At 37.4% G+C, this 26,056-nt stretch overlaps 1 protein-coding gene across 1 annotated transcript; it reads left to right on the plus strand.

Moving 5' to 3' along the window:
* The first annotated feature begins 762 nt into the window (after positions 1 to 762).
* myo (growth/differentiation factor myoglianin) lies at positions 763 to 25,788 on the plus strand. Its single transcript, XM_028169935.2, has 3 exons — positions 763 to 871; positions 14,215 to 14,630; positions 22,220 to 25,788. The coding sequence occupies exons 1-3, from the start codon at positions 763 to 765 to the stop codon at positions 22,601 to 22,603; spliced, it is 909 nt and encodes a 302-aa protein (XP_028025736.2). The 3' UTR covers positions 22,604 to 25,788.
* The last annotated feature ends 268 nt before the right edge of the window (positions 25,789 to 26,056 follow it).

Below are 26,056 nucleotides of genomic sequence, written 5' to 3' on the forward strand. Positions count from 1 at the left end.
TTGTACTATAACATTTAATAAGAACTTTATGATTAAATCTACAAAAAACACGACGAAAGATAGTTTTATTTTAAAAACGAGGCAAAGGGACATCCATCATCCAATCCTCTGGTTACACCAGCCACCTATTATCCCAACACCCACTTTCTCCACGTTCCATTGTTAAGAAACCCCACACGATCTGGTAGACGTGGCAAGTTTAGAACTTTTGGTTAATTAGGTAACTCACTGCGTAAGGGGAGGTGTGGTGTGCCGACATTGCCACCACTATGAAGTTACAATTTGATTTTGCGTTTTGCATCTGAAACTAGGTAATTCGTAAATCTTATTTATTAATTTTTTTTTTTTTTAATCCCCTCGGCACACAATTCATAGGCTGTACGGCCCAACAAGTTGTAAAAGATTACCGTCGTTGATGGATGTTGGCAATATCACAATCAAACTACTGCCTGCCGGACCTTTCTTATATACCTTATTTAAAAGGGATATCATAGTGCCCAGACAACACTGAATTCATTCTATAGCTCGATATAGAAATTGACAAAATGGTCTCTACGATTTCTTATCCTTTTCCAAATTTAGCAAATAACGATTTTATTGTTCAAGAAAGCTTAATTTCTCATAGCCGATCACTAAACGTATAATTAAACGAATTGATAAATTAAAAAGGTAGATTTATTTAGTGTGTTTCGTTTACACGAAAACTCGTCTTATATTATAGGGATAAAGTTTTAAATAGCATTAACAATACAATGCGAATGTATGATTCAATCATATCCCACGCTTTTTCATGTTCAGCTTGTCTTCTTCGGCCAGTCCAACTCTAGCGGTTATGGCGCGCGCGCGCGTCAAATTCGAAAATATTTGCCGCGTATGGGAATTAAAAAAAATAATAATTTAATAATGGAATGTTATCGAAAAGTTTTCGATTACCTATCGTGCATTGTGAATTATTTCTTGGTGTCGCATTCTATTTTTGAATTGCGCGCCCTTTTCAATTTCGGTAGGTATTGCTTTTTTTTTTCTTTTCTTTCAAATGCATATTATTCAATTGCTCCCCAAATATTGCTATCTGTATTTTTTAATTGTTAACTTTTTGGATGCAGTAAGTCAAATGTATAGATTAAAATATGAATGAATATATTTTTTTTACTAATGTGTTAGATATCTCAAGTCCTTTTTTTCATATTAAACGCGCATTCGCATGACTGTATTTACAGCGCTAATTAACAATAAAAACAAAATGTCCGTTAAAAAATCTATAAGAAATTTATTATTTAAGTGATCGATTTCAATAAGAGACCGATTTAATAAATATTAATTTAATATCGAATGTCCAAATTATTTGTACAATCATTATACATATGTATCTATAAAATTTAATGAAGTTAAGTTGAATAACTAAAATAAAAAACCCGGGTTTTTTACAAATACTTGTCTTATCGGAACACACTGCATATACAATACTATGGATATTAAAACACTTATAACACAAAAAACTAAGTATGTTTTTCCGAAATCATACTTTTTTTTAATGCTCAGAATACGCCACACACCTTGAGATATAAGTTCTAAAGTCTCAGTGTAGTTACAACGGCTGCCCCACCCTTCAAACCGAAACGCATTACTGCTTCACGGCAGAAATAGGCGGGGCGGTGGTACCTACCCGAGCGGACTCACATGAGGTCCTACCGCCAGTAATAAGGTCCTGTAAACCACCAGTAAAGAGGAAATACCGTACCGTACCGAATTTTCATAATCTGTTCGCAAATGAACGCTTTTATGAGCATGATATCTTAATAAAACATTAAAAATCTTGAATAAAATCTTTACTGGTGGTAGGATGTCTTGTGAGTCCGCATGGATAGTCGACCCTGCCTATTTCTGCCTGCACCTGTTGTACTGTAAAAACGGAGACCTTAAGAATTCTTATCTCAAGGTGGACGGCATTTACGTTGTAGATGTCTATGGGCCCCGCTAAGCACTTAACGCCAGGTGGGCTGTGAGCTCGTCCACACAACTAAAAAAAAACATAGACTACATTAAAACGCAAAAAAAGGGATATTAAGACTCTTCAATAATCTAACGTCGTTTTTGTTCATAAATAATGTATTTGATACGTTTCAAATAAACCTATACCAGGGGGTATAAGCAATAAAAAAAGCAACGAAAAAAAACCTTTAATAGAGATTATATCGACGCTTGAAAGGCAAACGTGACTAAGCGACAATGCGTGAACTTTACAGTAGACTAATTTAAAGTTGAAATACCTGAAAAAAAAAAAAATTTAACGAATCTAGCTGTAGTAGAATCTAGCTAGTAGCTGTAGGATTGAAATGATTTTAAGAGACCTAGAAATAATTTTTTTTGCGCATCGAATATGGTTATTGCCTATCATTTATGTACAAAGCAGTTATTGTCGCTTAGTCACATTTGCCTTTCAAGCGTCGATATATATACTCAAATAATATACATATTATATGATCTTGTTCCAATATCTATTTCATTAACGAATTCTTACAGTATCCCATAGGCAAAAATTCAAGAATCATAAGCACGTTCCCAAATGTGTATTCGAAGGGGATTGCTCTGAATAATTACATGAGTTGATCACATAAACTCAATTTCTACAATACCCCTCCCGGCACCGGGTCATAGTTCATTTATATTAATGAAAAGTTGAATTTAGGGGACATCCGACCCTATGTCCCTAATCTAGGGTAGTGACAGACTTAAAGATTTGTTGATTAAAATATAATTTGATATTAAATAAACAATGTTCTCTCCTATAAATAACCACCAAAGCAAAAGGCACTAAATTATTTCTCTTGAGTTCTTTTTAACAGTCTACGATGACAGGAACAAAGTATTTAATATTAAGTGGCTCATGGACATCAGCAACGACAGAGGGACAATCAAGCCGCAGCCTAACGCTTACTCTAATAAAATCAATTGGATTTTTTTATTTCGTGACCGAACTCTCAGCAATAACAAATTTCAGTGTGAGTATAATATCAGAAGATAAGTAAAAATCGAAGTGCGAATTTGTCTAACCGGAGACCAACAAGCACAAACTGGTGGTAGGATCTCTTGTGAATCCGCGCGCCACCACCACGCTGCCTATTTCGGCCGTGAAGCAGTAATACGTTTCGATTTGAAGGGCGGGGCAGCCGTTGTAACTATACTGAGACCTTAGAACGGATATCTCAAGGTGGGTGGCGCATTTACATCGTAGATGTCTACGGGCTCCAGTAACCGCTTGACACCAGGTGGGCTGTAAGCTCGTCCACCCAACTAAGCAATAAAAAAAAAACGCACACACGAAGCCTTGTGGATTTGCTTACGTTAATTAATTGAATACCAAAGTCTCTTTTGGCATAAACCACAGCTGCTAGAAGTACTCCAATCCTATATTTAAACGTAGTATATACCGATCTCTGAATCCCATAGTAAAGGCAATCCCAATTTAAGGCCAGGCGTCCGTCTTTGTCCCCGATTATTTAACCATAACGTTTTTACCATCGCACCGCCCGTCACCCGAGTAGAGTTCATCCATACCACCTGAAGCCACTGCGTTCATCCACAGTGTGTTTCCAAAGGTATTTTTGCCACGTACCACCGGCTTTAAAATGAGCTCCCCTCCACGGTGTTTCCCGAGCGCTCTGACATGTCCTTGTTCAAACGAGGCTTGTGGAGAGTACTTAACGGTAGGTAGCGTCTTGGCTCTGCGCCTGACATTGCTGACGTCCATGGGCGACGGTAACTACTCGCCATCAGGTCGGCCGTATGCTCGTCTGCCTACAAGGGCAAAAGCCATTAGATTAAGGGTAGAACAGGGCACATTAAGATTGAGTGTTTCATATCTCGGCGATATATGCGTTTTGATGGCTATGGGCTCTGATAAAACTAGGCGAATTCTGAGTTTGTTCACATGTGTGCGATATAATACCATGCCGAATATAGCGTGTCCCGATCAAGGCTCTCCGTCAAGAAATTTAAAAACCCACACTGTGATAGCAAACGAAACTAAACCAACCAAATCATCTCTCCCCTTTTTACAGTACTGACGATACCGAGAAAAAATAATAAAGCTAACTGTTTTATCATGAGCCCAGTTCGGTGAGTGGAAAATTTCCAGTTAAACAGACTTGTTGAAGTCAACGAAAATTTGAAATGTTGTAATGTTGAACTTTGAAATGTTCCGTTACATAAATAGGTAGATAGATACAGGTCAAGCTGATAAAAAAAGCATATTCAAACATACTACCGGTGGTTCTTTTTGAAGTAAGAAAGAATAAGTATCAGATGTTATAGAGGAATAAGAATTACAAACAAGGAAGTGCGTAAAAAGATTCTGCAAATGATAATTACAAATTATCATTTGCAGAATTCAAATTCACTAATTACAAAACTTTATCGGGTTTGATGTCAAACTTTTACGTAATAAATCAATTCTCGAATACGTCGATAACTTATACTTGTTTCTTAAACGCAATTAAACGTTCTCGTATTACATTTATTTAATTAATTAATATACATATAATATATATTAAAATATATATTTGTGTTATATTTAAAATAGTCTGTTGATGTAAAACGCAGCGCTTTTGGAATTCGACAGAAGAATCAAATTGTAGAGCGTGATTGCTTTCCGGCCCAAATGGATAGATTAGAGTTTGGTACGTCCTCAAAGTATGCCAACACTTAATCACCAAAATATTGGTGATAAAGTAAATTCATTTATTTATTTAAGCGACGCACAAGATTGAGGATAATAGGGACGCTTCACAAGACAGAAGCTTCTAGACGACGGAAGTTACAGACGAAGAAACACATGGTATCCTTACGGGTTTAAATTTGCGATCTTCTCCAATCCACAAATTTGTTCCGAAAAAACACTCTTTTGCTTCTCTTGTATTTGATAATATCATAGTTAGTCTTGATAACGTAACTTCATCTATCACGACTGAACTGTTAAAACAAATTAAAAAGTATGCGAAAAATAAGCTAAAAGACAATCAACAACCAATAAAAGTCTGGAGATATTGGATAGTCCCGGTGGACCAAATGCCAAGGGCCGTTTCCTTGTGCAAGACAGTCTGTCAATCTACCTAGAATGACACCATCCCATTTATTCCTGTGGATATTGTAAAAACGACTAAGTCATTCAGTGGAAAGTGAGTAGATCTCTAACTATATCAGCTAACTGCGATAGTAAGCCGGCATTGCGAGCTCGCATTGTTACTACCAGCCCACTGAGTTTCTCGCCGGATCTTCTCAGTGGGTCGCGTTTCCGATCCGGTGGTGGATTCTGTGAAGCACTACTTTTGCTAGGGCCAGTGTTAGCAAGACTCCCGGTTTGAGCCCCGTGAGCTCACCTACACGTCAAGGAGAAGCTGAAATAGCCTCTCAAGGCTATCAGTATAGGTAGTAAAAGGTACTGGCATTCAATGCGTTCTTGTCTGAAATGTGAGATCTGTCAGAAGGAGTTTGACGGCCTTCAGTGAGTGATTAGATCTTTAGATAGACATAGTCTTTAGATTCTCCTAATCTGAGACGACAACAAAAACGGTTCACAGCCATGCGAAAACTATCTTGCTAAATCGGTAATCAGATACTACTTGTATTAATTACCGGGTAGGGATAATTTGTGTGGACGAGCGCTATTCAAATAGACACCCCCAAAAAAACATATGTCCGTACTATAATTTCTGACACTAAGCTAAATAAAAAATAAAAAATGTCATAATAATTTGGTTCGCGTTTTTTACATATACAATATAGCTCTTGCAAGCAACGTTTTTTGGTGAATATGATGTCATCGTGCGGCTAACTCATTTTAATTTAATTCTGTCGGTCTTACCGCTTGTAGACCTATACAAACTGAATACAGATGCCGTAGGTCATGAAGTTCGGTACATAAAGAATTTATTGAGACGTAATGTAAAAAAAATTGGATAAGAATAATTTAACCTTTGAGTCTTGTATCTTTGTGTATTAGATTATTTATAGTACGTTTTATAAAACTATTCATGAATTTTATAACGTCTTTGCATATGTTTAAGTTTGAATTTTAGATGGTGATATTAATTCTGCTTTAGATATATTTTGTTAGCAACGGATATATGTATGTACACATGCATATATAAATGTAACGGAAGGTGTTGTGCAAATCAATTTCAATAGGTAGTTTTTTTTTAAAAGTATTATTTATTCCTCTGTTTTCTTAAACTAATCACGTCTCATATATCCGCCGAACAAACTCAAAATTCTCTATTTCTACTTCATGATCTATTGGGCTATCCCTTTTCTATTTGCTCGATACGGCAGAGCCGATAGAATGCGTTAGCGTCACACCAGCACGATACATTAATTTTAATCCCACATAAGTCCCACATTCAAGTCGTATTATGTGTGTGCAAAAATCTTTACTCTAATATAATAAATACATACCGTTCCGATAGTTGGGGACCGCAATCATCGCTACAAACCGACTGCCGTTTGGATTATTACAGGGGGTCATTGATTAAATTCAGTTCACTCGATGATCCAGCGGCTCAAGCCCACAAGGATACTTAACCCATATCTTCAGTCCTGACCGAGGGCGTCTCACCTTCCGGGCGACATAGGTATTTACGGGACACAGTTGCTTCGGCCCCTACCCGCACCTCGTCGCCCAGAGGGAGCCGAAGCCGAGGTGCCACTACTGCAGTGGCCAGCGTTGAGGATACGGCGGAACACACATTCCCATACTACTCCGTTTCGCAAAGCAGCGACGAGTATTGGCAGGCGATGAGGCTCAACTTTTGCGAGTCTACTATATCGCAGAAGGAACGGATGAAGAAAGGTTCTTCTTCCCCTCTCAGCACTATGATCCGAGGCCAAAGGAGGGCGTTCGTCCAGCTCCGGATCCTGCCATGAGGTAGCTTCTTCCCGGTGATGATTACGGGGCGACCTGAGGGAGTCGAAGCTGCGTCGCACGCTACCGTCACTCTAGCGCGCTGGCACCACGAGAATGGAACGACGCGTTGCAGTCGTCTTTTTTTTTCCTACCTAAACTGAGAGCCTTGAGAGGCTATTTCAGCGTAACCTTAACTAGTAGGTGAGCTCACGGGGCTCAAACCTGACGACGTTGCTAGCACAAACCTTAGCAAGAGCCGTGCTTCGCAGAATCTACCACCGGATCGGAAACGCGATCCACTGAGAAGAGTGAGGCCGGCGAGAAACTCAGTGGGCTGTGTCTGGGGGTTAATTTACTCGTCGAGCCCTTCGTTGCCAGCGACGGATTCGACGAGAACGATGACCGGTGCTTGAGGTACCTAAAAGCACCGTTAGTGGTTCGGGAGGATCCGAAATTACGTGTTTGGGGCGCCGTCGACTGCTTTCCATTCTGTCCGCAGGATCGGGAATGTATGCAATCGTCGTTGTCGCCGCAGAACGTAGGTACTGTTGTAGAGCAACCCGGTCGGATGTGTATCGTGTTCCGACCCGGCAAGCTGTTTCTGACCCAGCGGGGTATCCTGAGACACCAACGCCACCGCCTTGGCGCCCCGACGGGTCGCTATACCACGGAGACTGGTGTCATTCGTCGGGCGTTCTCGGGGTGACGCCACGAGTCTGGTTGTAGTGTTGATCGCGAGAACCCTCCTACTGTCGGATCTTAGCCCGGGTTCTGATCAGGGTCAGAATGTCAACGTTGGGTGAAAAAGTGCAAGAGTCGTTTGGTGGGTAGGGCCCTAAAACACCCTTGGGCCCGCAGCCCTCCCACAACATCTGCAGACATTGAAGGTCCCACAAGCCCCTCGTCATGCACACTTCGTTTGAGGTTTGCCACCCTACTCGAAGAAGAAAACACTTGTAGTACATACTTACACGAATATCGACGGTTGACAAGTCGAACAGAGATAGGGTGACGGTTTCGTTAAACCCTAGATAGGAAAACTTTTATCGCGTTGTTATTAATTCGCTTTCTGATATACGTTTGCTGGAATGCAAATTTGTTTGATGAGTTAGGGTATTTGTATATATAGATGTAGGTATGTATATATTTAGTTCAGATTTGCGTGTCTCCAGAAATAGATGAAGTCAGCGTCGGAACGGTACTTCGATAAGGCTATGCGTCATGATAATCGCCTTATCGTTGCCGCCGCTGACTACTCACCGAATCCTGATCATGCAGGAGCCAGTCACCGTCGACGCCCTAGACACGTCCTTACGGATCCATCAGATCCAATAACCTTTGCATTAGATGCCTTCAGCTCTAATACTAGGAGCAGGCTTAGGGACCTCAGTAACCGTACTCGTCGAACTCGACAAAGAGGTCGACGTGCAACCTAGCCCATGCATCAGCCCGCTGAGTTTCTCGCCAGATCTTCTCAGCGGGTCGCGATTCCGATCCGGTAGTAGATTCATTCGCGAAGCAGTTGCTCTTGAGTTGTTAGGTCTCCTTCGGAGGCGCTCGGGCAGCTGTTAGCAAATCCCACCCCTCCTGGCTGAGCCTTTGCTCGCCCACCTGTCCTGGTGAAACTGGAAAGGCCTTCGGGCCACCAGTAATCTCTCAATCATAAAAAAATAAAATAAAAATTTGCGTGTCGTTAAAATAACAGAAAAAAAAACTGGAGTTTGTTATGAGTTTGAATACGTTTAAAAGCATGGCAAATATTTTTTTTTCATTGATTTAATAATCCATTAATTAACGTTTTTTTTTATTACTTTGGTTTTTTTTGCAAGAAATAGCCTGCAATACCACTTTCCTTTGTTTTTTAAAGCTGGTTTCCGAACTATTCGTTTACTCAAACTACATGTGTTGAACAATCCGTTCGCAATTCATCCGGTGTAACTTGGTTCATCTGTTTTTGACACTTGGACGGTTGGGTTTTTCATTGTCCATCACGTCTGACAGGTGACGTGTGAATATTAACAACACATGGCTTTATTTCGTGTATTGAACGATATTTAGAACGAAGCAATTCTATGGTAAAAACTTTGCTTCAAAGTACAATTATTCTTTTTATTTGATTTAACGAAGAATTAATCATAAGCTGGCATAATTCTCCGCGACGAAAGAATAGTCGTGAAGTGAAAATGAAACCAACAGAATTCATGAATTTGCAAGATTATTAAGCATTGCCTATAATTCTTCCATTTGACTCCATACAGAGAAGGGCCGTTCGGATTGTTGATAATCCCATTCTCACGGATCGTTTGGAACCTCTGGGTCTGCGGAAGGACTTCGGTTCCCTCTGTATTTTGTACCGTATGTTCCATGGGGAGTGCTCTGAGGAATTGTTCGAGATGATACCGGCATCTCGTTTTTACCACTGCACCGTCCGCCACCGGAGTAGAGTTCATCCATACTACCTGGAGCCACTGCTGTCATCCACAGTGCGTTTCCAGAGATCTTTTTTGCCACGTACCATCCGGTTATGGAATGAGCTCCCCCCCACGGTGTTTCCCGAGCGCTATGACATTTCCTTCTTCAAACGAGGCTTGTGGAGAGTATTAAGCGGTAGGCAGCGGCTTGGCTCTGCCCCCGGCATTGCTGAAGTCCATGGGCGACGGTAACCACTCACCATCAGGTGGGCCATATGCTCGTCTGCCTACTCGGGCAATAAAAAAAGAAAAAATAATAACTATTGTCTTTAACAGCTACTAACAGCTGCGATTTCAACCTCATTTCTCAAGCTATGATCACATACGCATCGCTCGTGACGATTACGCCGATAATTCTGTAAATGGAACGAAATACTTTAGGACGTCTGTAAAATTTTGGGTGTCATTTTTTTTTACCACTTTCAGTGCTCGATCTAACCAGAGAATCCCGTCTCTGAGTCATTATGCTAGTGTAAGCCCGCAGGATACAATTCACGGCCGCATCATTACGTACTTACGTAGGTCGGCGATGCAAATTTATAAGAATCCTGTTAGCAACGGCGCCAATTATTTCTGAAACGTTTAGATTCATCTTCCAACGTACGTAATTCGAGTTGAATTATTATTAAGAAAGAAAAAAAAAATTAACAAAATAATTATTTTCGATGGAAACCGGCATCTGGTATTTAACAACAAATTTAGCTTGATTCCAAACAGCCGAAGACAGATTTACGATCGCCTGTCAAATGCGAAGGCAAACATTGAGGTATTCCGCAGATTTATCGTGTAGAAAAGTGTGGTATGTTCCGCGCAAGTGGGTAGTGGCGACCTTCTTAACTGGATGAACGAACTCTTTATTTTTAGATATTTCTTTAACACCTCCGGGCGATCGCTAACTTTTTATCTGGACGTCGTTCAGATGCTCGACGTGACTCGGTACGTACCCCCGTTTTTTTGTATATTCCGCTTAGACTCCTAAACACAAATTGCAATCAACTAATCTTTGATTTTCAACAACTTAATCAGACTTTAGTTTTTGTCTCGTGCTTTTGTTTTACGATGATACCGGATTTAAATTGTGTTGTCCCTCATTGCGATTTACTTAGATGTTGTCTTAGCCTAATTAAACATTCCATTACAGAATCAATCGTTAAATCTATTTATTTTATTATTCTATCTTTTATCTAGATTTTATCTTTTTCACTGGTGGTAGGACCTCTTGTGAGTTCGCACGGGTAGGTACCACCACTCTGCCTATTTCTGCCGTGAAGCAGTAATGCGTTTCGGTTTGAAGGGTAGGGTAGCCGTTGTAGCTATACTTGAGACCTTGCAACTTATATCTCAAGGTGGATGGCGCATTTACGTTGTAGATGTTTATGGACTTCAGTAACCACTTAACGTCAGGTCTAAGCAATAATAAAAAAAAAAGAATAAGACGAAGTGTCTAAATCTTAAAACGTAAAACCATACCGCATTCGATTCTAAAAAAATTCCAATTTCGCAAATCCAATAATACTTCGGCTTAATCACGATAACCCTGAACGTGCTTACTGTTCGAATGCGAAATTTTAAAAACATACCTCCGAAAGTATTCAGCGAATTATTTTTATTGAACGAACCTTGTTCTCTGATGACAGACACAGATCGCGCACAGTTCACGATCAGTTGTAGGTCAGTGTTATATTTGTAAATATTGTTTAATAATGGTATTGTCGTAAAATTATGTCGATTTGGTTAGGGGATTTAGTTTTATTGATAAATAAATTGTAAATAGACGTGCTTTAACAAAAACCGACTTCAAATAGTAAAAAAAAAAGATATTCCAAAACAAATTAATATATTACACTAAAAACAATAATCATCGAAATCGGTTGGCGTGATATTGAGTTATTGAGTTATTCATCTATTTGTCGCGCACGTACTTAGTGCAAATTTAAGACTTATATGGTTTTCTCATGGATACCATTATCAGAACTTGACTTAATTTAAATGAGACCACGCGGGTAGTGTCAGCTTTCTAATAAAGAAAGAATCATCAAAATCGCGTCACCCAAAGTTATGAGATAACAAACATAAAAAAAAACATACAGTCGAATTGAGAACCTGCTCCTTTTTTGAGTTTAAAATTTTAAGTTTTGTTAGTGAAAATATATCCCTGTTTGCATCGATAATCCTCAATACAGAGGGTCGTGATTTCACTGAATCTCTTGGACTATCTTGTGCCAGTTTAGGATCCTCGGCTGCGTGGATGATATTGTGATCTCAAGTGTTTAAGGCAGAGCGTATCTCGTCCAACCGACTCATTCTAAGGTTCTTAAGGACTTCTAAGGCTGGCTACACCTTGCCTTACAGTATCGTTTTTAAATTATCCTCTTTCTTCTATCTAGTGCATATTTATTCAGCGCTGAATTTAGCGGTCTGGAGGCCTCGGGTCAACAGAGGCGCGGAGGCCCGCTGACCCCAAATAATTTTCCAAATAAAATGAACTATTTTTTCAGTCGAGTTTTCCAATAAGTAATGTATTGTGAAGCCACGTAGATTCTCTATGTATTAAACAAACATACATAATTATAATCGGAGACAAAAATTATGTACCTGAAATTAAATTTTAGTGTTAACGATCCGTTCGTTAACAGTAAAATTCCTTCCGAGCTTCTTTCGCCGAAAAATCGTTGATGATTTCACTGAAATCCAATTTATTTTCCTTCCAACTTCTGCACTAATAAATAATTTATTATTGCAGAAGTTTTAGATTGTAGAGTATGACTTTTGTAAATTATTGTTCATTAATACGCTTTTATTTTTTTAATAATTAGCTTCAGACGTATGTAATATGTTGGGGAAAAAATCTTTTCGCATTATAGTATGTATGAACTTGTAATAAAATCTCTTTGGCTATACTATTTATATCTGGCTGGTTTTGGTATCATTAAAAGTTTAAATATAAAAGAAGATTTTTTTACATTAAAATAATTTTTTGTTACACTATTTTTAATTCAAATTTATTAAAATTTGTTTTCTATTTTTTAGTTGGATTTTCTATAAAAGCGTATTTTGTTATTTTTTTTAAACTATTATTTATTTCTCTATACATTGAGTTTCTTCACTCATGTTCGAGAGCCTCAATTATCCCAGTTCCGTGTCTGGAGTCGTGCTTCCTCAGAAATTATGAACTACCAGACTTCTATAACTAAGTTAACGTCTAAATGTTTTAATATTTTTCTTGATATAATAACAATTGTATAATAATAATGATTGTTTGTACTTAATAATGTTCGTTCTATTGCTTAACGATTCTTTGAATTCTAATATACCGTGTAATATTATACCACATTATTATTAAATGAATTATTTTCAAACCGGTATAAAAGTGTACTTTAAAAATCTTTGTACTTAAGTTTGTTTGGGTGAATATTATTAATACATTACAGTTTTACTATGTGAAATACTATTTGGTTTCTATATTTTGTATTAATTATAATAATTCTATGGTAGAATGTTTATAGCATTAAGTTTGCGATCAAGTTCTGACGGCCGCCGATTTAGTAATAATTCTCAGCTTTCGGTTTTAGTGCGGATTTTTCCAATGAAATTTATTTCATATCAAAATTTAAAAACAATATTTAAGATAAAAAGTTAATCCAGACGGTTATTTGTTAAAGTTTATTAACAATATTTTATCGAAATGGATGAATGTGTAAGTGTGATTGATCTCAGAAACTAGAATTCCATGTACCATCGGAACTGGAATATACTTATATAGATATTATCCACTCGGTGAAGAGCAAACTGTTTGTCTGTAGGGGTAATCGAAGTTACGATCCGCAGCCCTACAGTCAGGGGCCCTATCTACTGCGCCAACGCCTCTGTCAATAGGTTTTGATGGTTTACTTATATCAAACCCTAATCTAAAAGCTAAAGTAACCTTATAGTAAATTACTCTCACTTTTTTTTATACCTCCCTATTCTAGTAACCTCAAGGGGTTATTCTAGATTCACCGAAGTAGTAGGCGAGCTCACGGGGCTCAAGCCTGTCGACACTGCTAGCACTAGCCCTAGCAAGAGCAGTGTGTCGCAGAATCTACCACCGGATCGGAAACGCGACCCACTGAGAAGATCCGGCGAGAAGCTCAGTGGGCTGTATCTGTGGGATCTTTCATGTTACGTGGATAACGTTATAGTAAAGTATTCGCAAGATTAAAAAATAGTTTTAACTGAATCTAGGACTCCCGAAAACCGAACCATATATTTACTAATTTAAACTTCTCTTGTTTTTCTGTGATTAAAAATCTCCTTTCTTTTGTTACAGATACTTTGGCGAATACAATGGGATCTGCACACACAGAAGAAACTACATACATTCCAAATTCATGAATTTTATTCTTGCATCCAAGACCTAAGAGAAATGCTACGTAGTATAAATGCTGGCTAAAATAAACAAAGCAGTGCTATCAAATTTTTAACGTTCACAAACTCTGTGCGGTGATGTATGTTTGGGCATTTCAGGCTTATGGCGTTCAGAGTGGCGGCTCTGTTGCGTCCATAATCTATGAAATGACCGAAGTATGAGATTTTTGAATGCGAATGTGACGTGAAACGAATTTGATAGTATTGTACAGTGTACAATCTCTTTGTAGAGATTTTGTAGAGCCGTGACGAAAAAAGTTTAAGATTACATTTGAAAAATGTAGTTTTCATTATTCAGGATTTCGATTTTTTTTTTGTATGCATTCACCGTAATTCCCTATACGAACGAACTGTTTTCTTAGAGAAATGTGTATGTCCATACAATTTTTTTTTACCAAGTTCCATCTGCTTATTTTGATTTTGTTGTGTCCACAGACATAATGCGGCATAGCGTATTCAAGGGCCTGAAGGTCATAGACTTCCGCCTCAGCAACAAGGTCTTACAGAACGAACTCGACGAGGCGGTCCTAAACCTTCACGTCCAGGAGCTAGACAACAGAAACACCACCTTCGACCCCGAAGAGTTCTTCACGATAAACCTTCAAGTGAGCAGGGTGACGCGAAACAGTCAGGGTGGGAAGGCGTCGGTACTGTACTCTGAAAATTCGGTTATGATGACAAGAAGAGAGTTGAAATTAGGGAAGTGGTTGAAAGTGAACGTGACGACGATGGTGGAGGAGTTCTGTAGGCTGCCCAGGGAGAGTTTAGCTATAGTTGCGAGAGTACAAGACTCGAGCGATCGGATTGGACTAGTCGTACCACATCCGAGCTCGGAATCAAATCATGCATTGGTGAGTTCATTAATAAAAATAATACAATATATATGCGAGCGTACTATAAGGCTACGGAGGGAGAAACCAACCTTTCTGCGTATCGCTCAAGAATGTTCTCTGTGTTAATACAGAAAGCAGTTATCCTCGACACTGCACGCATTGTGAGGAGGTTTCTCACTCTGTAGTCCTAACCACTGGTGGCTTGTGTCGTAGACAACGCCACCAGTGGCAATCTATATCTATATAGAGTTTATTATAAATAAATAAAAAATTTAATATCTTTTTTTTTTAAATTTTTTTTTTTAATGCTTAGATATGTGGACGAGCTCACAGCCCACCTGGTGTTAAGTGGTTACTGGAGCCCATGGACATTTACAACGTAAATGCCCCACCTCGAAATATAATAATAATAATGTTTTTATTTCAAGTATCCATGACGCATATAAATTGTTAATAACTTGACCTATGTTAGTAGTTATATTTAGATCACAATGAATTACTGTGGTAACATCCCATGGGAGATGGCACCACAGCGACCCATGTATATACAGTCCAGCCTGCTTGCGATCATGCTCAGGATACTGTTGGAGCTGGCCCTCACTCTGTTTACCAGAGATGCACACCTCTTACGCATGGTAGCGTAAAAACAATCTATGTGCGCGTCTGCAAACATCCCTGATGCGCTACAAAAGCGGGGCAGCACCACCAGCACCCTAAACGCGTTATTGTATTGAACACGGAGAGCATTGTACGATCTTTGAGTATATCCAGCCCACAAGAAATATGAGTTCTAAGGTCTCAGTATAGTTACAACGGCTGCCCTACACTTCAAACCAAAACGCATTACTGCTTCACGGCTGAATTAGGCAGGGCGGTGGTACCTAACCGTGCGGACTCACAAAAGGTCCTACCACCAGTAAAAATACAATACATTATTACATTATACAGTATTATACAATTAAAATTAATGTGTCTACGTAAATATAATTGTACACATTATAAAATACACATTCGCTGCGTAGTAACATGTAATGATTTACATACTGACGTTATCAGAACCAGAAATGAGGAGTTGTCAAAAAAGTATTTTTTACAATAAGCGACAAAGATCACTTTATCATTTCAACAAAAACTGGGTCAATCTATTTCCTTATCAAGATAATTACGACGCAGAAATATGTGCGATGAACAAAAATTTCGTGTTATGCACTGAAAAAATATATTGAAGTTGATATAAGATGTTATTTTCCACATTGCTTCTCCGAATTTAGGACTGAAAATGAAAATTAATGCTTTATTAACGGTTATAGCTGTTTGTACGTCGATGATCTTTAATACGCTTTTATTAGCTGAATTTTGAAGTCGTCGTGGCCTAAAGGATAAGACGTCCGGTCCATACGTGTTGAGCGATGCACCGGTGTTCGAATCCCACAGGCGGGTACCAATTTCGTACTCTACAAATGTTTACGATTGACTTCCACGGCGAAGGAATAACATCGTGTAATAAAAATGAAACCCGCAAAATTATAATTTGCGTAATTACTGGTGGTAGGACCTCTTGTGAGTCCGCACGGGTAGGTACCACCGCCCTGCCTATTTCTGCCGTGAAGCAGTAATGCGTTTCGGTTTGAAGGGTAGGGCAGCCGTCTATACTGAGATCTTAGAACTTATATCTCAAGGTGGGTGAAGCATTAACGTTGTAGATATCTATGTGCTTCAGTAACCACTTAACACCAGGTGGGCTGTGAGCTCGTTCGCCCTTCTAAGCATTAAAAAAAAAAAAAAAAATTTCTTCAGACGTATGTATGTTAGTATGTAACGGAATATTTGAACATGATTTTGACCCCCTTCAAAACGTCGGATTAACTCGAAATTTGGCATACTTATTAAGGACCAATGACAATTCAATATTTAAAAAAAAATTATAATATCCTGAAAAGCTCCTTAATACACTTTTATTTCACTTCAAATTTATTAAAATTTATTTTCTATTTTTTAGTTGGATTTTCTATAAAAGCGTATTCTGTTAGTTTTTGTAAACTATTATTTTTTGTTTACATTTTCCAAACTGTCGCTGCCAAGAGCATTTATTTTGTTATATTATGATCCTCCACCCGTCGCTCTCCTCGTTACTGAGGGTCGTGACTCTCCCACTGCATCATTTTTTCACGTACGAAGATCGAATTTGGTCCATCCATCTCGTGCGGTCGCATCCTCTGAGACGTCAACCATCTACCCTGTCTGTCATCATAATCTGCATGATAGGTCCATAAAAATTCTGAATATCTATTTCATTGATTTTGTATTGAAATTTTCTGATGAGGATAAGATTTTTTTTTTAAATCGTGAAAATCGTTCGTTTTTAATTAATACGTATTTCCTTAGAAAAATTGGTACCTCTCTGCTGGATTCAAACACCGGTATAGTCGTATTGCTTGTTACTAACTATGTACATCTTAATTGTTAGATCACGAGGAATTCTTCCAAGACTAAAAATTAATAACACTTATATCATATAATAAAATACTTATACAATAATACTTATATTTTCAGCTGTCACTATTATAAAATATTCTCTCTCTCCCTACTTCTTATAGGGAGCTATAATAATAATAATAGTAATTTTCTTCTGTCTGCTCTAGTAGTGCAGGAATGTTTTTCTGTTGTGAAAATAATGTTAATATATACAAGACGTAATAAACAAATTGTGTTGAACAGCGTGTATGTGACTTAGCGATTAAGTTTACTTTTTTTAATGCTTAGATGGCTGGACGAGCTCACAGCCCACCTGGTGTTAAGTGGTTACTGAAACCCATAGACATCTACAAAGTAAATGCGCCACACACCTTGAGATATAAGTTCTAAGGTCTCAAGTATAGTTACAACGGCTGCCCCACCCTTCAAACCGAAACGCATTACTGCTTCACGGCAGAAATAGGCGGGGTGGTGGTACCTACACGCTCGGACTCACAAGAGGTCCTACCACCAGTAATTACGCAAATTATAATTTTGCGGATTTGATTTTTATTACACGATGTCATTCCTTCACCGTGGAAGTCAATCGTGAACATTTGTTGAGTATGTATTTCATTATAAAAATTGGTACCCGCCTGGGATTCGAACACCGGTTCATCGCTCAACAAGAAAGCACCGGACGTCTTATCCCTTAGGCCACGACGACTAGTCTCTCTAGCAAAGTTTATTTTTAATTTAATTGAGATGATAAATGCTTCTGAAATTTATTCACTAGTGCCGAAGTATGGTTGAATGGCATTAATCTAAAATTTTCTCCTGTGTTATGTGTACCGAAAACCGACAAACGAACAAGTTCACTAGTTATAGCTTTTCACTTTGAATCGAACCCCTATACCGTGTTATAGTGGTCTAGGATGTGCAATGTCATTAAAACAAGAAACACAGCATTTTCTATTTTAATTGCATCTCTATTTGTGTACTGCGCGTTATTAACTCGAACACGCACATATTATATTTATTCTCATAAAAAAATTTTTTTTTTTTTATCAGCCTACATAAAAAATTTTTTAAACATTTTTTTTAACATTCGACCCGGAACTTGTCAAATCACATAACGTTTATTTATATTACAAGATGGATAATGATTTTATTTTTGTTTTTTCAATACATAAAAACTTTACGAACAAACTAATATTACCATTACCATTACCATTTTATGTTAGTACTAGCGACCCGCCCTCGCTTCGCTTCGGAAACTGTAAATTATTATTGATTTCTCCACTGTTTAATGGATGTTATTATACATATAAACCTTCCTCTTCAATCACTCTATCTATTTAAAAAAACCGCATCAAAATCCGTTGCGTAGTTTTAAAGATTTAAGCATACATAGGGACAGACAGATAAAGGGACAAAGAAAGCGACTTTGTTTTATACTATGTAGTGATTTAAAGAAAATGCCCAGTCGGGATATAAGGTACATCCAAATTTGTTTTTCAAACCATGCTTACTACTTAAAACGTTACGTGTTGATTTTGTTTATGAAATTTTCGCGCTATCTCTGTCTCTCTCTCGTAAGACAACTGATGAATTGATGCAATTGATTGGGCCTTCTATCCTGGGCTGCGTGTTGGTTGGTACTCCTAAAGTGACGATGTGATGACGACCATGGCCGTGAGATCTATAGTATTCTCTTTAGATCACCTACGCGAGCTGTAGACATTTTTTTTATTGTCCTTGTAGGCAGACGAGCATACGGCCCACCTGATGGTGAGTGGTTACCGTCGCCCATGGACTTCAGCAATGCCAGCGTTAAGTGCTCTCCACAAGCCTCGTTTGAAGAAGGATATGTCATAGTGCTCGGGAAACATCGTGGAGGGGAGCTCATTCCAAAGCCAGATGGTACGTGGCAAAAAAGATCTCTGTTAACGCACTGTGGATGAACGCTGTGGCTCCAGGTAATATGGATGAACTCTACTCTGGTGGCAAGCGGTGCGATAGTAAAAACGAGATGATGGTATCATCTCAAACAATTCCTCAGAGCCCTCCCCATGGAACATTCGGTACAAAAACTACTTAATTTTACTTAATTAAAACTACACATACGGCTTCGTGTCGTCTTTTATGTTATTGTCATTACATAATTTACTAATTTTTTTTTCGTTTCCATTACTTTACAGTCTCCATGGTGACTTAGAACTGAATATATAATTTATGTAAATATGAAATAATTACAACAAAAAAAAACGCGGCACAAAAGCTATTTTTATTATGCCGTGACCTCTGCTCATCGTATGTAGCAACATGACGTAGCAAATAAAACTTGACAAAAATCAATTGCTCCTCAACCGTACATACCTTGAACTATTTTGTAAAATAAGTATATCAAATAGTTATATAACGGTTTTTTTTTTATTTATTTTTTATTGGTTGGATGGATGGACGAGCTCACAGCCCATCTGATGTTAAGTGGTTACTGGAGCCCATAGGCATCTACAACGTAAATGCGCCACCCACCTCGAGATATAAGTTCTAAGGTCTCAGTATAGTTACGACGGTTACCCCACCCTTCGAACCGAAACGCATTACTGCTTCACGGCGGAAAAATAGGCGGGGTGGTGGTACCTACCCGTGCGGACTCCCAAGAGGTCCTACCACCAGTGATTACGCAAATTATAATTTTGCGGGTTTGATTTTTATTACACGATGTTATTCCTTCACCGTGGAAGTCAATCGTGAACATTTGTTGAGTACGTATTTTATTAGAAAAATTGGTACCCGCTAGCGGGATTCGAACACCGGTGCATCGCTTCATACGAATGCACCGGACGTCTTATCCTTTAGGCCACGACGATTCCATATTCTATCGTACCATACGTTTTGTAATACGTACAAACAAACAAAAAGTTTTTCATAGTCGTATGTATGTATTCTCCATGTCATCGATTAGCTTATGTCGTAATACAGACCCTAGTCCAGCAACGGTAATTGAGGCCTATAAAATCAAAGGCAGCTAAATCCAAGTCTGTCAAATATTCAGATAAACTACAAAAATCGGCCCTAAAAAGGTCATTACGGATCCTCCCGATCCATAATAGTACTGCTCTTGCTAGGGCCAGTGTTAGCAACACTCCCGGTTTGAGAAACTGAAATAACTGTTCGGATAACTATGATATTATTTATTTTAAAGCAGATTTATAAAGAATGAGAATATTACTAATAATCTGATTAAATGATAAAACTTCGTTTATTAGTACTTAGTACAGAGTAAAAATTAAATATTTGAACTGAATTTGTTAGAGATTTAGCTGCATGTGTTATAACATGAAAACACTAAAGCGTGTTCAACTAACTAAACAAGATAGGGCCATTGTTAATCCATTTTACGACATTAAGGCGTTTAGCTGCCTTTGATTTCATAGGCCTTAATTGTACATAATAATATATTTTTCTAGAAACGAAAACCCGGTAGTAATAGCGAGGCCAAAAGTGTTTTATTCGTTTAAAATAATAATAAAAATAGACAGTTATTTTTTATTTTCTTCAAGTTCGTTTGTTATTTATTTATTTATATGCTGATATTTTTTAAGATGTCTGCTGCTGTGACGTTTAAAATTTAATTTCCTCTTTTCGTGTGTGGATGAAACGTGTCTAGCAAATGCAAAGGAAGCACTCAAAGGACAATGCCCATTTTCTATGGGCGTTTGGGCCCCTAAAAAAAGTTGTCCTGTCATGATGGTTTTAACTTAATTTGATAGACAAAGAAATATCGTTTCATATTCAGAAACTATTTTTATATTCTCACCCAGGTTTAAAAGAAATCTGTTTTTTTCTGCAGCTAAAATGAAGTTGTTAATTGTTTTCTTCGAAATCAATAATCGCTCTCATAATTATTTACAGTATTAAATAAGTTAATTGTGGTTAATGTTGCTAGAAATAAGCCCTTACGTACATTTTATTATTATTATATCCTCATAATAATAATAAAATGAAATGAAAATCCGGAAGCCGGCAACGATATTGTTGTTGTTGTTTTTAAATTCACCAATAAGCAGGCAAAGAGCGTAGCCTATACAGCCTAGTCTGTCGAAGTTATATATTTTTCATGTCAATAAAAAGCCGGTGTATCTCTTTTTATTGCTTTTTGGGAGTTTTGACGTCAACTCGACGAATATCACATTGACTGAGCATGAGCTTACGCAGACCTTTTATACACAATATTACAAATACAAATAATACAAATTACACAATAAACTATTAAAAAAACATTAAAATAAAAATTCAAGTGACGCTTCACTCGGGTTGCTGCCAAAACTCTCTGATCATATATAATAAGAATAGAGTAATGGTAGGCCATTGATATTTTTACTAATGGAATCATTAATATCTAAAAATATTAAATAATTCATGGTTTTAAGTAATAATTATTATTACAATATATAAATATTGAATTGAACAAAAATAAACTAAGAAGCCTGTGAATTATAAGCATTAGCTTTCTTTTTTTTTATTTGTTGTTCAAGTCACAAACAACTCTTTCGTTTGACAGCATATAGGTTTGCTATAAGGCTGTATGGGCTAAGCCCTTTGCCTATTGGCGAATTTAAAAATTATGGCATGGATAGTTTTGGGATGTTATCAAATAAGTAATTTATTTTTTGGAAAACAATGCCAGGTTGAAAGAAATGTTGATACATAAACTAAACATCTTGAAAAAATAAGGCATAGTTTTTCAAGTACAAATAGTTTTGACATAAAGTTGGCCCACTTTTGGGCATTGTCCTTTTACCTTATTCTTTCAGATGCCATATATAGAATACTCAAATTTGACCTCATTCTTTCAGATTTTTTACTGGTCGTAGGACCTCTTGTGAGTCCGCACGGGTAGGTACCACCGCCTTGCCTATTTCTGCCGTGAAGCAGTAATGTGTTTCGGTTTGAAGGGTGGGGCAGCCGCTGTAACTATACTGAGACCTTAGAACTTATATCTCAAGGTGGGTGGCGCATTTACGTTGTAGATGTCTATGGGCTCCAGTAACCACTTAACACCAGGTTGGCTGTGAGCTCGTCCACCCATCTAAGCAATAAAAAAAAGATGCCATATATACTCAAATTTTAACTTATTCTTTCAGATGCCATATATAGAAGTAAGTCTCAAGGACAACACGCATAAGCGTACACGGCGTACCGTCGTCATGGACTGCACGGAGAGTACCAAGGAAGTCCGCTGCTGCCGCTATCCCCTCGTCGTGAACTTCGAAGAGTTCGGCTGGGATTGGATAATAGCTCCGAAATTTTACGAAGCTAACTATTGCAGCGGGGAATGTCCGTACAGCTTCCTGCAGAAGTACCCTCACACGCATCTGATACATCTGTCCTCGCCCCAGGGCAGCGTGGGCCCGTGTTGCGCGCCGAGGCGGATGACCAGCATCTCGATGTTGTATTTCGACCACAACTCCAACATAATATATGGGACGATCCCCGGCATGGTTGTCGAGAGCTGTGGTTGCTCATAGCTGAGGGTTTTGTACTGGCTTCGAGTGTTCAATCCATTATTAACATCTTAATAAATTTTAACGTATTTTTTTTAAAATTCGATTCGTTTCCAGTACGCTAGTTAATGGTTTTAATTGAAATTCTTAACGGTGAAATCTGTGTATTTTCTTTCCTTTTCATCGAACTGTCCCTGGAGTTTTAGTTAGTTCTTGTCTCTCTTTCTTTCTATACTTGTCTTAGTTGTGACAGTGAAATAGAAATAAATACAATATGGCGTCTGACAATCAAAAATTTAGGGGAATTAATTGATTAATTTTCTGATATTTCAACAATACGTCAATAGAACAGATACGCGCGTTCCATTTTTTTCTACATAAATTTTTTGTTACCATATTACTTTTTAGTATGTCAAGCACTCGTGGCCAAGTGTAGTGTTTATATCTTTGTGATAAATTCTGTTGAAGACTGGTAAACCGTATGTGTTGAGTGTGGCGAGAGTGAAAAAAACTTATTATTGAAAATTTATTTCTCGTATGTGTCTACGTTTTAATTTAAATGATACTGTCGTTTTATTCATTAAATTTCGCATGCCTTTCCCTTTTTAATCGAAAAATAATAATAGTAATATTTTTAAATCGATTTTTTTTAGTAGTTTTTCTTCGAACTGTCATTAGTTGTGTTAATTGATACATTATAATCATTATTTATTTTTAATTTTCTAAAACAAATCGTATCAGTTAATAGAATTAAATCAATATACTTGAACTTATTTTATAACGAAATGACCTCTTAACATCTGTTGAAGATAGCTACAAAAGTTCAGAGTATGATAGTTTATCTTTTTTTAAAGCAAATGTACTAAGAACCACTTCGATACTCAGTAATGGCATTTATTTTTTCTTTAAGTCTTAAGCTCTATACTTTAAGACTTATTTATAATTACTAATAAAAACGAAGAAGCAAATTATCGAAGTAACAATTTTATTGGTTATCTAAATGTTTTTTTTTTTTTTGTTTGTTTTAATAGCAATCAATTTAATAACAATTACTTACGGAATAACGGAGATAAAAGCATGAAGTCACTTCGGATTAGCGTGTCCATTAAAAACGTTTTATTTTTCTCTATGGTCCAAAATGGCTGATCGAACTATGACAACTTTCAATTTATTATTGCATTACGTGTCCTGTATTGTCGCATTTTGTTTTTATTATTACCTATGTTCTTAGTATGTTATCATTAAATTTTCACATTCACTTTAGCTTATAATTTTAGCTTTACGTAAATCGATGTCTTATGTACTTGTCAAATTTCATTACACTTTGGATCTCGCTCAAAATTATATGTCTTACGTTTTAAAAAAAAAATTTTCTCGGAATAGGTTTTAGCGGGTAGTGCTTAAAATACGACGATTTTAAAAGATGTTAATGAAGTACCTACCCATAATTTTTAGACGTATTATTTTGGCGTAACAGGGAACCGGACGTGTTTTATTTTTCATACAAACTAATACTATATAGGCTGCAAGTATCTATTAATTGTGACGTATGTTGGTGCCGGTGACGAAACTACTATTGAACCCACATAAAGTTTTTCATATGTCGATAGGTAAACGATTATTTGGTTTAATCGATATTTCGCTTAATATTTTTTGTTTTAGTTTGCAATAGAGCATATTCTCTATCTCTGTCTATCCATTGACGATGAAAACGAAACTTCTTAAGTTTATACTTATATCCAGGGGGTTCAAGCGACATTTCACTTACGTGTGACATTTATCTTTGTAATTTAAGGTCCGTTTTATTTGGTATTAGCATCAACAGTTTAATGTTTTAATCGAATATTAATTAAGGTTACTCCATTCAAATAGCTGAAGATTTTTTTTTGTTATGATATTATTTACTATACTTGAGACCTTAGAACTTGTATCTCAAGGTGGGTGGCGCATTTACGTTGTGGATGTCTATGGGCTCCAGTAACCACTTAACACCAGGTGGGCTGTGAACTCGTCCACCCATCTAAGCAATAAAAAATAAAAAATAAAAATATATTTTTACTAAATTTAAAATTTTGAATGGCTCTCCAGTAATGTCGCTTTAACCAAATTGCACCTTTAGAATTGAATTGCCTTAATCCGAAATTCTTGTTTTTTTGGTAAACGCCAAAAATGTAATTGAAGAATTGTAATTTGTACAGTTTCGATTTTAATACTTTAAGCTTTAAAGCGCATACCTGAAAGATTAAAGTATGCGCTTAATTTCAACGAGACGGAAAGTATACATTGCCCTTTTCTCGACTAAAATTTAAATTTACTGGTGGTAGGACCTCTTGTGAGTCCGCGCGGGTAGGTACCACCAGCCTGCCTATTTCTGCCGTGAAGCAGTAATGCGTTCCGGCTTGAAGGGTAGGGCAGCCGTTGTAACTATACTTGAGACCTTAGAACTTATATCTCAAGATGGGTGGCGCATTTACGTTGTAGATGTCTATGGGCTCCAGTAACCACTTAACACCAGGTGGGCTGTGAGCTCGTCCACCCATCTAAGCAATAAAAAAATAAAAATCATAATTTTGAATTTTAAAAACTTAATTTTATAAACTTCTACAATACATGTCTGTAAGTAGTTCAATGTCGTCGTAATTCATTTTCTTAAAATTTCTAGTTAAGCCACTTTAATTCTAAAGATGCGAAATAAGCTTCCATCTCGCGATGTCAAATCGAACATTGCAATTGTTTACGTGTTAAGATGTTACAATAATTAGGTTTCGTTTAGCTTTTGAAATTAATAGTTAACATTTCACAATAATAGTGACCGAATGTCAGTTTTGATTTAACTAACCTTTTACAGCTAATTTTCACGTGGTTCTTTTTCTAATGACGTCCGGTTGCCTGTTTTTGCGTATTATAAGTTTTTTTTTTTAGTAAATTTTTTTAAAGGCGTAGAATTCCAAAAAAATATGTTATGTAGATCTCAGTGTGGCGCGAAAAACGTGCCTTATAAAAAAAAAGATCTCCCAGAGTTTCGGTTTACAAAATTTGGAAAGTGATTTTTATACAACCATTATTTTATATTTAGGCGAACTGTGTTTACGTAATGTTTAACAAATATAAAAAAAAACAGTGTCAATTAAGCAAAGAATAATTCTACGTACATATATTTTGTGGGTGTAAAATCTTTTTTGTCTGGAAATATATGTCTGTGAAATGATTTTTGTCGTATTGTTTTTTTTCCTACCCTCGTTTTGTTTAAATTACTTTTTTTCCTACCTGTTCTAGTGACCTCGAGGGGTCACACTAGATTCACCGGGCGAGTAGGTGAGCTCGCGCGGCTCTAACATGGTGCTAAACGACTGGTGGTAGGACCTCTTGTGAGTCCGCGCGGGTAGGTACCACCACCCTGCCTATTTCTGCCGTGAAGCAGTAATGCGTTTCGATTTGAAGGACGGGGCAGCCGTTGTAACTATACTTGAGACCTTA

Source organism: Bombyx mandarina, chromosome A1 (assembly GCF_030267445.1).
Source record: "Bombyx mandarina strain Sakado chromosome A1, ASM3026744v2".
NCBI classification, from domain to species: Eukaryota; Metazoa; Arthropoda; class Insecta; order Lepidoptera; family Bombycidae; genus Bombyx; species Bombyx mandarina.